The 13423-nt window shown below is 51.1% G+C and overlaps 4 protein-coding genes across 4 annotated transcripts; 2 read left to right on the plus strand and 2 right to left on the minus strand.

Annotated features, from left to right (window-relative positions):
* Positions 1–2789: 2789 nt before the first annotated feature.
* J7T55_014197 (uncharacterized protein) lies at positions 2790–4088 on the plus strand (the record flags this gene model as incomplete). The annotated part of the gene is made up of 2 exons (XM_053132256.1): positions 2790–3072; positions 3259–4088. 2 exons carry the CDS (start codon positions 2790–2792, stop codon positions 4086–4088), a joined length of 1113 nt encoding a protein of 370 aa, XP_052989798.1.
* Positions 4089–4679: 591 nt separating this feature from the next.
* On the minus strand, positions 4680–6227 carry J7T55_014198 (uncharacterized protein; the record flags this gene model as incomplete). The annotated part of the gene is made up of 1 exon (XM_053132257.1): positions 4680–6227. One exon carries the CDS (start codon positions 6225–6227, stop codon positions 4680–4682), a length of 1548 nt encoding a protein of 515 aa, XP_052989799.1.
* Positions 6228–8375: 2148 nt separating this feature from the next.
* J7T55_014199 (uncharacterized protein) lies at positions 8376–10365 on the minus strand (the record flags this gene model as incomplete). Its single annotated transcript, XM_053132258.1, has 5 exons — positions 8376–8503; positions 8639–8759; positions 8843–9502; positions 9555–9928; positions 10131–10365. 5 exons carry the CDS (start codon positions 10363–10365, stop codon positions 8376–8378), a joined length of 1518 nt encoding a protein of 505 aa, XP_052989800.1.
* Positions 10366–12340: 1975 nt separating this feature from the next.
* On the plus strand, positions 12341–12966 carry J7T55_014200 (uncharacterized protein; the record flags this gene model as incomplete). The annotated part of the gene is made up of 3 exons (XM_053132259.1): positions 12341–12611; positions 12674–12749; positions 12810–12966. The coding sequence occupies 3 exons, from the start codon at positions 12341–12343 to the stop codon at positions 12964–12966; spliced, it is 504 nt and encodes a 167-aa protein (XP_052989801.1).
* Positions 12967–13423: the final 457 nt, after the last annotated feature.

Below are 13423 nucleotides of genomic sequence, written 5' to 3' on the forward strand. Positions count from 1 at the left end.
GGAGGCACGACAACAAATTAGCATGGGCGGCACACGAGCGAGCACGGGACAGTGCGGTGCAGAGGATAGACGACCTGAGGGTACGTACTCGGCCCTCGACCCCATGTCAGATCTAATCATGGGCAAGCATGAGCCCCCTGGCCCCCTGTGCTTCGCTGGTTAGCGTGCCCATTTTGGGCCACCAGGCGCTGCCAAGACCTAGAATTAGTGGGCCAGACAGTGCAAATGATTCCTTTGCGGTGCAGTCTGTTGGACAAGTCCAAAGTCCAAAGTCCAGTCGAATTAGCGCTGTACTTTGCTTGGGCAGTGCAGCGAGAGAGACAGAAGGCACATCATCGGAACTTGAAGGTACAAGCAGACGGAGCGGTAATATCCAGGTGCCCTGACGCCCAGGCAGAACCGCCCAGGTGCCCAGGTGTGTTATTGCAGAAGCCAGATGTCTGAGTGCCTTGGCATCATCTCAGCCAACCTCAGCCGTGCCACGCATTTTCTGCCTCAACCAAACATGGGAAGGCCTGAAGGATCGTTTTCCTGGCCCAGGGCTGTTATTGTCTGCCCTATTCTTATCGTCTTCAGCATCATACTGATCCACTATGTCCCAGCCTCACCTGCTTGATATTCGGCCCTGGACCTGCGATCATGAACACTCTTCCCCCAGAGCCCATAGTCCGTTTCATAGGGCAAAGTGTCTGTCTCTCTGTGTGTCGATCTGCAGCTGCTGAGAGAAAAACTGCCAAGCTGATATGGGTGGTTGGTGAATAGATGCTTATGGGGACACAGTCATCTATCACCTAGCGACTATTACCATGTACGAAAGCTAGACGAAGGACATTCAAGCAGCAACCCCATCGATGATAGATAACGGACATCAGGGATGCACACTGGTGCCATCTATGCCCTGTTTGCCCTGTACGCATGCTGGTCTGACCGCGATGGGGGCAACACCATCACCCAACGTCATCCCAAGTCGAGCCAAGGCATTGTCTGCCAAGACAATGGACCACCACTCTGCCACAACGACTCGGTAGACAACAATGCCGCACATCGAATTGGACTGGCAGGGCTGTTAGCTCTATTGCAGTCTACACATACCTGTCGGATGTGATCTCTCACCGGGAGACACCAACTAATCGACAGGTTCGGTGTATCAACAAGGACAAAAGTTCGAGAACTCTCGGTGTGGGTAGCCAGCCCGCTTTTATTCGGCCGTTCCTCGAAGCACTGTGTTCAACACCAATTTTGAGTGTGCAACAAGCAGAGCAAACATGTCCACTGAAAAAGGTTGCGCAAGGGTTTATCAAGCTCATTTGCCACAGCATGCTTAATTCTCTTACTCCGCCGGAGGTGTCCGTCCTCGATTGCCTGACATTTGCGAGTCCTGATGTTCGCCTTTCTGAATTCTACCGTCAAGTCCTGGCTTCGACATATAGTTGTATCAGGATTCCAGCTCGGTTGAAGCCAGTTCCTCAGGCTCCATCGCAACCCATCAGACTTCTTATGGCGGAGATGAGCCGCGATCACGCAAACTCGAGTCGAGTCGAATCCCATCAAGGGCAAGGGATAAAAGCGGGCACGCGACCACTTGGGGCCCCTCGGCAGCGCTAAGAAAAAGAGGGTGAAGGATGTGGGAGCCTGGGGGGAGCTGGGTGGGTGCCACTCAGAATCTTGGCAAGAGAATTAACCGAATCGCAGTACAGTCAATACGCTGTACGAGTATACTGTACCGGCCACTTTGTGTTTTTGCGTACGGGAACAGCACCGCGAATAATTATCGGAAAGACTGATCCAGCGCCACCTCGTCATCCCGGCAGTTTAATACTGTGACCCCAGTCAAATTATGCTGAGTGTCGAAGAATCGATTGTTAACAAAGAATAGCAGCATACAAGCTAAACACAGCTTGTTATTCACCCTGCGGCCCTGTCCGCACCTAATTAATCTCGCAAGGCACATGCAGGCGCCTAGGATGGTGCTGTAGTGGTAGCCTGCCAGTGCGGGAAAATAAGATCTGCATGCATCCTGCGCAACACCAACTTCTCACTGTCAGCTTCTCTCATTCGCCCGTCTCATTCGCCCGGTCGGGCTCTCGGGGACTTGGGCACAGTGTGAGAGGGATTCTGAAGGATCTGGGCAACGCCATCCATTGTCGGCATCCAATTCAGAGGGTTGGCTATGAACAAACAGAACTTCTCAAGATCAACACGACACCGCCACGACTGTGAACACCTGGAAATCCTTCGAAAGTGATCTACGGAGTCCTGCATGTACCACCCCGAGTCCGAGCCGGCGGCTGGCCGGTGCTTCCTGCAAAACCAAGGACGACTTCCGAGCCTCGCCGGTCCGCAGCCGCCGGTCTTCACTGTAGCAGCAATATCCAGCATTTTATTACTTCATTATTGCACCCTCTTCAGTAGTGACTGCAAAGGTCTTCTGCCCCATTATCCAGCGCTCGCTTCTGTCCCTGTCCTTGTTCATGCCGCACTGAGACCATGCTCCAGTTCGGAGACTTCTTACACATCATGATACGAATACGCGCGAGACGGACCATTCTGGAGCCGCACATGATAAATCAAGGTTCACTTTAAGTACAGATCGCGGGTCAATCGACAATCCACTGAGCTCGAGGTTCCACCTTTGTCGGCGACATTTGGAAGATCTCACGTGTAAGGAGCTGGGGGGCCTCACATATAGGAATGCTTTTGAATAGACACCTGAGAACGGTAGAGACTGAGTTCTTGCCCAGACAGACTATCGAAATTCAAATATTTCTCATTATTCTCTGTCAATCAAAATGACTCCCAATCTGCCCGCAACCCATCAAGCCGTCTACCTTCCCGCTAAGGGGGAACCGACGACCCTGGTTACCAGGGAGACACCGCGAGCTGGCCCCGGCAGCGTCGTCGTCCGCGTGCTCTCAGCTTACGTGGTCTCGTACGCGAAAGAGGTATACGGACTCGAACGACCACACCGTCTTCCCACCCCCTTCGTTCCCGGCTCCGGCGCCATCTGCCGGGTGGAAGAGGTCGGCCCGGATGCAACGTCCATCTCCCCGGGCCAGCTCGTGCTGTTCGACAGTAAGTTGCTCCCCGGTGCAATTGCAACCTCGTCAAGACGATAGACCCGCTAGTCTCGTAGTATTTCTCACGACTTGTCTCGGGACCCTTTGTTCGGCTATAGGTTTCGAGACAAGCTATGGACAGATCAGAACTCCCATCCAACTTTTACCTTAGCACTTTGGTCACTAAATCCGAATACCACAGTGATGATCCGCGCTCGTGACAACCCGTCTGCATTCTACCTATCCGGGACCATCACAGGCCTGTCCGAGACGGCCCACAAGTTCGCGGAAGGCGAGTTCCGCGATTCGACGTACGCCGAGTACGCGAGAATCCCCTTAGAGAACTGCCTCCCGCTGAACGAGCAGCGCCTCGTTGGGGAGCTGGGCTACACCATCGAGGACCTGACCCACCTCATCCCGCCGATGGTGGGGTACGGCGGCCTGCGCGACGTCGGCCTCCAGGCCGGCGAGACAGTCGTGATATCGCCCGCGACGGGCAAATACGGAGGCGCCGCGGTTCACATCGCGCTGGCGCTGGGCGCGAGGGTGGTCGCGATGGGGCGCAACGAGAAGCGACTCGAGAAGCTCGCCCTGCTGGGCTCCCGCGTGTCGACGGTCAGGATTACGGGTCAGGTTGACGCGGACGCCGCCGCTATCAGAGAGAAGGCTGGGGGCTTGGTTGACGTGTGGTTGGACCTGTCTCCGCCGGAGGCGAGCGGGTCGACCCACTTCAAGAGCTGTATCCAGACGCTCAGGCTTGGTGGTCGAATTAGCCTGATGTGTGCTGTGGTGGGTGTTTCGCTGGACTTTTCTGATATCACCTATCGCGCGGCGACTGTCAAGGGGACGATGATGTGCTCCCGTGATGAGGCGCTGCAGGTCATCAAGATGGCCGAGGCGGGCGTCTTGCCACTGGGGCCAAAAGTTGGGCTTGATATAGTCGGCAAATTCGGATTGGACAACTTTCAGTCAGCTTTGGATACGGCTGCAAAGTATAATGGCCCGGGCGAAATGGTCATCGTGACGCCTTGAATTGATGGAAGTCATGGTTTCCAACTACCCACTGCGTAAAGTCCTTGGTGATTGAACATTTTTTAACCAACCGGCCGTACGGGCTCGAATGCATTTGATTGCTTTCCAATGCGGGTGACTATGTGCTCACTTTCAGACCATTTTATCATCCTTCTATATATAAACTTCACTCCATGCCCAGCCAGCGATGATCAGCTTTTCAGGAAAGAAAATACGTGCCTCGCAGTTCCTTATGTAAACAAAGAGGTCACACGGATTTCAAAACCCAAGATTGGCGAAACAAATGGAATCCACGAAAACTATCCTAAAGAAGGGGTATTTAGGTATATACAACTCCATTTCCGGTCTCAAGAACCAGCACATAGGGTATGTTCGTGCCCATCGCTCGTCGTGAACATCAAATCGTGACTCGTCTTGAAACATCGTTCTCCACATGCGTTACCATCTTCCCATGAATCCTCTCGTCCCGCTGCACTATCAAAGAAAATTAAAATCGAGCATGGCAATCCAATATAAACAATGTCGCACTTTACAACACCACGAAAGCACTAAGACCCTCAACAACTCATATCTTGTGCCTGAAAATACACCTCAGCCAAAGGTAAGCACCTCGCTGTCCCACATTGCTAGATCCTCGGAGCTCCTATCCTCAGGGATCACATGGAGGCCAGAAGATAGCCCCACGAGATCAACAACACTCCCAAGCCCAGACGAGCCCTCTTCACAGTCATAAAATGACCCCAGATAGTTGATTTCGGACCCGTAGAATACCTCGTCGCCGTCACGGGCGATACCTTCGTACACCACTATTGTTCCGTCCGGGTCTTTCCAGAAACTAGGCTGGTTTTCCTTGTCAGAGTTGTTCTGATCTTCGTCCTTGTCGGGGTTCTCCTGCCCATTGCCCATCTCTTTATCTCGGACGATTGGTTCCGAAAGCGGGCTTGAGGAGCCCGCGCAGGGACTGGGGTTCGAGGGTCGCTCGAAAGGGGAGACAACCCTCTTGGAAGGCGAGTTCTCATCGGCGTATGGGTCCGGGTTCAGCGGTCGTGCATATGGAGAAGGCGTAAGCGGACTCGACGGGGAGACTTCCCTGCTCGGCGGGGTTCGTTGTGCAGAAGACTCGGTGGACTCTTTTCCTAACCCATCAAGAACTTCAAAGTAGGATGTCTCAGGGTACAATACAAAACGCCGACCGAGTTGATCTTCAGCTGTTATGCTTGGTCCAACTGTCTTTCTTTCCCAATTCTTTTCATGTTCTCTGATGTTGATGACCGTCAGAGGACTGGAGTTGATATCCATCACGTCTTGGGTCTTGACGGCAGCCAAAGGGGTCGAGTACGTGTCTTTAGTATCACGCCTGGTGGGATCTCGACCGCAATGGCAACATTGCTTTGGTGTAGTCGCCACATCATTCTTCGGTGTCAGGCTCGGTGATGTCTCTGGCTCGCTAAGCTCATCAATTCTTGAAGTCACCACAGACGTGTGAAGAGAAGCCCTCGTGCTGATTCGTAGCCCTGACTCTGATCCAAGCGATGACATCGGCGTGACGGTCCTGCCAGCAGGACTGTTCCGGGAAAGCAAGCCACTATGAGTTCTCACTCGGCGGACCTCGTCGTTGTGAGAGAAGATTGTGCTTGTCCGGCTCTGAGGTCGAGAGGATATCCATTCATCCTCCTTTGGCGGGCTGTTAATAGATAGTGACGGTGATGAGGATACATCCCCCGTTGGTGAGCAGAGCGGTGTCGGAATGATCGGTAACTGCCTGTTGACATAAGCCAGCATGTCAAGATACCCTTCAAAGTCGCGGACTGATACATCAGTCTCAATACCATTGTTGGCAGCTACAGATTCAGGGCCTGATCTCGAGCTGCTGTCTTCAGGCAGATCAGGCAAAGGCTTGTTAAGATTGATGGGGGAATGGATACGGATAGGCGCGAGAGACGGAGCGTCGTCCACGATTATGGAACGGTTTGTGAACACAGGCTTCGATCCACGAAGGCTGGTTGACCTCCTGATGGCTGACTTGGCCGCTTTCATTCTCAGAGATATCGTCGACATAGACGATCGCAGCATTTGAGTGGGTGGTTTGTCGATATCCCCGAGCTGTTGTAGCTGTGGTAGTGGAGCCTTGGTCCACATATCGCCTTTTGGTGCCTTAGGTCTCCCTAGAGCCATTTCCGGCCCGACCAAGAGAAACATGTCGAAGTAGGTGTGGAACTATAGACATGACCTAGTCGTACAAATTAGCTATTCGAAAACGGTCGCGGATAACGCAAACATTCGGAACCCAACACGAAGACGTCAACAAAAGGTGCGCGCGAATATATCTGTGCAAGTGGTGATGGTGAAAGCTTAGGGACCTTGATACTAAGGCCGTCGGCGAGATTGGGCTCTGAAAACCTCTATCTGCGGCTCAATTCGACCCGAGTCCCTGGCGACATTCTGACAAGGTTCCGAGCGCGGCAAACAAGGTGTTCATTGACGTCGCAGGATAGAGGCTCTCCTTCCCGGGCCGTCCGGATGACACGAGTGGTAGACATCATCACAAATCACACAATTTGACCGGAAACAGAACTGGTTTAGACGCATCCCCGCGAACCAGCACCACTCACCTGATCTTGTTATTGGTATTGTCTCTAGTTTCTTCGTTGCGAGCTGAGAGAAAAGAGGCATTAATGTCGAGATGGAAGCGATCGGTCCAGGTGAGGGTTCACCCTGCACAATCTGACGGCAGCAGGAGCTTAACTCGGCAACGACAGTCCTGATATTGAACACAACACTTCACTATCAGATCCAACGGGGGCCGACTTGATTGATGAAGGTCAGCTGTCATCCGTGCCAGGCGCGATCGCGTCGCAGAAAAATATCTTGGTTACATTGGTCCTTGCGCGTTTGTTTCCTGTTTGACCATTGCATGGGTGAAGGCAGCGCACGGTCAGGTTGGCGTCTTAATTTTTGCCTCAAACTTTCGTATGTTTTGCAGGCTCAGGAACCGATTGGTCTCATTAGAATTTTCATTGCGTCAACTATGCCCCTTTGAGCGCCAAACCGCGCCCAAAACCTTCACTCCACCACCTGTCACCTGTGCGCGACGTACAGAATCATGCCCGAAAACTGAAAGTTCAGGTATTTTTCCCGCGTATCTTTCCCACGCTCAGACGCTGGCAACCCGTACCAGCGGACCCCGGCCCAATGACACCCTTCGAAGCTCCAATCCTACCTGAGCACGCATATACGGAATCAGGCCTCCAGAGCTGTTCCCATTGGTATCACTGCCATTGGCCCAAGTCGAGATCGCAAAGCGAGCTGAGCTGCGCCTTGCTTGTCCCACCATTGTTGATATGTTTCTTCTGTTCACAATCTTTCAGCCAGATTGAATCAGAGCATCCATACTCCAGTAACATTTTCAAAGATGCTCCGCACACAGCGGACTGATTCGGGGGCTTGCAGACGAGCCTTTGACGCACTGTGTCCAGCGCTAACGTTAGTTTAGCCGGCTTATTGGCGATCCCCAGATACAACGCTCGATTACAATACGTTCTGCGGCGTTCGATTGATGAACCCAGTAAGTTTTAAAAGTCGGATTGGCAGGAAAGCAGACAAGAGACATGCGAAACGGAGCGAGAACTGTATGATTTTAGTCCGAGAGTCCAGATCTTAAATCAATCTGGGAACACACCACGAAAACGACTATATGCAGAACTTCGGAATTGAACAAAGTTGACGAAACTGGCGGAGGCCTATCGTCCAAGCCAAAGATCGAAATTATTCTTGAGAGTATGGCCGTGATAAAGAGACCGGTGCACAAGGCTCTGGTTTCTGCAATTGCTCTTTTTCTCCAGTCCAAAGACAGGCAGGACCCCATATCGACATTAGGCTCTATATAGTGGGTGAAATCTATAGTGCCGACATTTTATTCAAAAGTCAAAAAGGGGAAGGGTCGAAGTTTCAAATCAACGTATCAAATACAAAGGACGAACGAGATAAAGCAGACAGAACATGAAGGCTTGCTGAAATGACTGTTAATGCTGCCTACTATTCTACCGCTTCCGGCAGAGTGGCAATTTTGCTTTACCGATCTCGCTAAATAATTCACATTTGTTTCGCATACCTGACCACTAGTATATACACGCTTTAGCAACTGCACCACCGCCCTTTGTTTGTAATTCGTTTTATTATTTATCTAACAGTAGTGGTGGTGTCGGTAGGAAGTGGACAGAGCAATGCACCCAAGGTTCGGTCATTTTCAGGCACCAGTTATTGAATCCCATTTCCTTTCTTTTTTCATTACAAGTTGACAGTCTTGCCTCGCATCCGTTCTCCATACTTGTAGAATAAAATTGGGAATGGCACGAAGGCGAGAGCAAGGAATCCGAGCAAGGAATTCCCCCACCCATAGCCCAGCGTTGTATACACTGTAGCAGTTGAAGTCAGCGATTAAAGCACCAAGGAACACCCCTTTACTTGGAACTAGGCGCAGTGATATAGACTATGAATGTAGCAGATGTCTCTCCCTGGAGGAGTGAAAATTGTATCAGAAGGCTACTTACTTGCTGGGCCGGCCAGGGGCAGGAAAGGGCTGAAGAGGAACCGCAGCAGGTTGTTCGCACCCAGAGCAGAGGCGGAAGCCTGTGAGCCGAACAGGTCCACCAGGTACAGTTGCGCAGGCATCTGCAAAGAGGTTAGCCAAAAGGAGAGTCCCAATCGGACACATGAGTGTGCGCCAGGAAAATCAATCAGGGGCCGACGCTTACTATGACGAAGAAGGCACCGAAACCGATAAGTACGGTCCCAATAATGGGCACGATCCAGTGCACCTGGTAATAAGTGGTCCACCCGTACATGAAAAGCCCAAAGCCAACAAAGGGGCTAAACAGGATCATCATAATCAGGTGGTACTCGGGTTTCGGGGTTGTGACCCCATCAGCCCTCATGCGCGACTGCAGCAGGCGGTGATTACAGGCGTGGAAGGCAATCAAGGCCAGGACGAGTGCGACGCCAGAACCCAGGTAGACGAGACCAGACATAGAAGTGCTGAAACCATATTGGCCCTCGAAAACGCTAGTAAAGGTCGTGAAGAGGAGGTACATGGTGCCAAAAATAAGAGCCACATAAATGGAGATGACCAGCAGGATCGGCGAGCGGATGAGGAGCACGGAGGGCCGAACCAGTGTTGTGACAAGTACTTGGCCAGGTGTCAGACGTTTGGAAGCCATTTTGGATCGCAGCTCATTGTTTCCGGTCTGGGCCCGAAGGCGTGCTGTTTTGCGCTCCAGCAAAGTCTTAGGATGCGTCTCGCGCATCAAGAAGGCGGCGACCAAGAAAATAGCACCACTCAGGATAACTATCAGCCAGAATGTCCAGCGCCAACCTAGGCCAACAACTGTAAAGCCTCCAATAAGTGGTCCAAGTACCTTAGAAGTATATCAGTGAGTGCTCAACGCCAATCGTCTTGATGAAACTCACCGGTCCTGTCAAAGGACCCAGACTGAACAGAGCCATAGCAACAGGTCGTGCTTCGATCTGAGTGATATCCGCAATTGTGGCGCCACCGAGGGCCATTGGTACTCCCCCCATGAAGCCCGAGATGAAGCGAAAAACCATGAACTGCGCGAGAGTATTGCTCACAGCGCAGCCAACGACGAAGATGAGAAACAATAAGTTTGAAAAGTGATAGATGGGCAGGCGTCCATAGGCCTCGCTAAGGGGAGACAAGACCATGGGACCAAGTGCCAGACCAAGGACGTATATAGTGATGGCAAGCTGGCTTAATGTCGACGACGTGACGTGGAACTCAACGAGGAAAATATGGGCTCCAGGCACACACATTGTCGGAGCCACTGCAGCATTCAGAGTTAGCGATGAAAGCACCGAGTCATAAGTTTTGCTCCAAAAGAGGATGAGGTATACCACTACACGCCGATTGTCTGTCTCAAAATCTGCAGCCCGACAAAGGGATTTGAAGCAAACAGTAAGACAGACTACGGATATTCTAGGTATATGGCCTTATATAGGTTGGTATAGAATTTGAAAGCTGCTTACTATTTGTGACCAGAGCAAATAGGGACACCAAGATGATATGCGTCCATTTCTTAACGATGGTCCAATTCTGCGGGTTCTCAGGATCTTGTGGTCCATCCCAATCGACAACATTGGCGTCGTGTGCCTCGAGCTTGTTGGTATCTACTATCTCTATTGAGACTGGCTCAATTTGAGCTTCTGAGTCGACAGCGCCGGACTTGGACGCCGTCTCAGAGGTAGACTCAGAGATGTTCATGGTAGGGCCTGTTCTGGGAGTAGAGCTAAGACTGTGATATCGATCGAGAGAAAGATGAGGACCGTAAAATGGATAGTCTCAGCAGTGGTGAAAACAAGGGTCGCTGCCTTCATTAGGGTGAGCCCTCGCCCTGGATGCGAAGTCGATGTTTAAATATCTATATTTCAGATATTATGCCACGGACGTATGTCCGGAGTTGTCCAATCATCCAACCATACACTTGATAAAAAAATTTTAACCCAACAATAAATTGTACTACTCTTCAGGTCAAGTAATCATCTTAGATGACTTTGAACCTCCGAGCAGTGCGGAGTGGCCAAGCTGACCGACGACGGCTGAACGGAATGTCCGAACGGCAGCAGTGCGTCCCTACGGAGCGCGGCCCAATTGAAGACCTGAGGATAGGGTGAGATTATCCAGCTACTTGGGTCTCGCGCATGCAACTGAACGGAAGAACGAAAGAAAAATGTTTGATTGGTATACACAAGTATGTCGCATTCCGGACGAACCTCCCTCGGCTCCGGGCAGGATCATCCTTAATAGGGTTGTCCCCTGTTACTTGCTGAGTGACCAGCGGCCGACTGGGGACTTCCGAAGTCAGGTCGCACAGATTTCACCCTTTCTTATGGAAGTCGCCACCAAGATAACAGACATGACTGGGTGACCATTGCTCAGAAGCGAGGCCTACTTAAGACCCATGCTGCTGCCTGAGCGGCCAAAGCTGGGAAAACCCCTTGATGGTGCTGAGGCTGGGGCCGGTCCTATCAATGGGGATCCTCGGACTCACCCTCAAGCTTGACATATCGCAGGGGCGAGGTGCAAGTTGACGTTGAAGAAACCCACAGCTCTGGTGCAATCCCGTTCGGTCCGTGACAGCGCTGCACACTAAGTTTCCGTGTTTCAGGTTGGCTCCGGTGAAGCCCATCGGCGCTACAATCTTGAGATCTGAGTGCGCCGTTCGGAACACGGTGCGACCGTCAGCAATCACGCCCGCTCTGCACAGCCCGCAATTAGGTACATACTTATACTTCAGTCCGGCATTCAACTTCGCCTGCATCTAACGATTGCAAAAGATCTCAACTGCCAACGACTTCCACAATATGATTAGTTACCTAGGATGGAGAAGGGTCAATTGGTTGAATGACAGGGGTTTGGCCAAATGAAAAGTGATTTTGGAATCTAGTGTCACATCCAAGTCTCCCGCCCTGGCAAGCTTGTCGAGGACTTTCCCTGTCACTCAGTGTCGTTTGGAAATCTTGTTGACCAATTCGGCAATGCATTATGAGGCTGAATCTTCGTTGCTATATCCAAAATCAATCCGCGAAGTCGTCTCACCTGATATACAGCAACAATGAGTTATGGCTCAGTGGGTTTCAAAGTGAAAATGCATTCAGACACACTCTTGCTTAATTATGGCTTGATAATACCCGAAAGTCTTGGACTCGTGTTCCCAAAAGATTCGACCTCGACTTCAAGAAGAAAGGAAACCACTTCGATCAATAGTCCATCCGAGCAGACTGTACGGCCAGAATCCTGTGGAGAACACCACATGACGCTGTATGCATAATAAATGGATAATATAGTTCGTCTTGACATTTTCCTGATGGCTTCGCAACCGGTGGAAAGTTTGCTCGCCTGGCCGGGTGAAGTTTCCGAAGAGTGACCAGTTCATGCATAGGCTGAATAGCGGTACCGTGTTGATGGATCAGACTATTGGAAGCTAGAGCATGAAATGATGCACAAACTGGTGCTAAGGAAGAAAGAGGACTTCACCCCAGACTAGACTCCCTCTATCACTTCACGGGCCCGTAGATACCGGCTTGCGAAGCTAGCATTTGACTCGTAGCAAGACATGATCAGTGCGGTGATAAAATACGAAAGACGGATGGACGCCTACGTCGGCAATAATATATAAGAACGCAAGGGGTCGCTTCGATCACATCCTCCAGCTCGGGAATTACACCGCCCTGCGAACATGAAGCTTTCTCTGTATTATTCCTTTGCCCTGATGCTCGTGGTGTCCTTTGGGGCGGCCATCGAAGCAAGAAATCCAACAATCACGACAGTCACTGTGACCGTCACTGCGACTCCCTCCAAGACCACGACTTCCAAGACCACAGTTTCGAACACTAAGACAACGAAGTCCACGTCAACCAAAACAACCCTCGTGACCACAACTTCAAGCACGACGAAATCCTCATGTGCCCCAACAGCGCCGGCTGGGACTCAGAGCCTCTATGGTCAATGTCAGTACACAATCATTACATGCGCCATCTAGTCCTGTACTGATACAGAGAGGTCTTTGCAGGCGGCGGCCTGAACTACTGCGGCCCCACAAATTGCCCCAAAGGGGCGTACTGTCGGGATGGTTTGTTGGATGACAAGTGAGTACCAGCCCCGTCATGATTTCTAGAAGCCAACAGCTAACTCATGATGTCCTAAAGCCCCTTCTACTCTCAATGTGTCGCAAGCAGCACTAAGGTATCTGACCCAGTCGTCACCAGCACCATCACGACTACCATCACGGTTGAGCCTACGACCACTACATCCCCAGGGATTACATACATTACAGTGACAACGACGGTTACGGCTACTTCCTAGTAACGTGTGCACATGTTGTTGGCCCAGCTATATCTCTGGAAAATAAGTCGAAATTAGTGAAAAACAATATAGTGCCATGCTCCTTGAGTAGGCGATATGTGGCCTCTGTTCGCAAATAGCTATACCCTAATATGCAATGCGTCTGAATGAATTGCAACGACTTCAGGAGACGGTGACATTCCTATGAGAGTAGGAAACGTTATGAGAATGTAATGCTTGCATTTACGGCTTCAACGCCCATCAAACTCTTTGAGGTCTCAACGCCATTCGTCGAAATTATCTGAGTTAGACCAGTTGGTCGGCAGCTGTTGATATCCCCTGGTGCGGGTAAACATGCAGTGTTGGAATCTATGCATGTACGTACAATATAACTTCACACAAGTAAGTATTCAATGAATAACCATGAGATCCGAAAGGGCTGGGTATACCAATCATAATGATTGACTCAAGGATCTTG

Source organism: Diaporthe amygdali (genome assembly GCF_026229845.1).
Source record: "Diaporthe amygdali strain CAA958 chromosome Unknown NODE_30_length_622097_cov_64_914702, whole genome shotgun sequence".
NCBI lineage: Eukaryota > Fungi > Ascomycota > Sordariomycetes > Diaporthales > Diaporthaceae > Diaporthe > Diaporthe amygdali.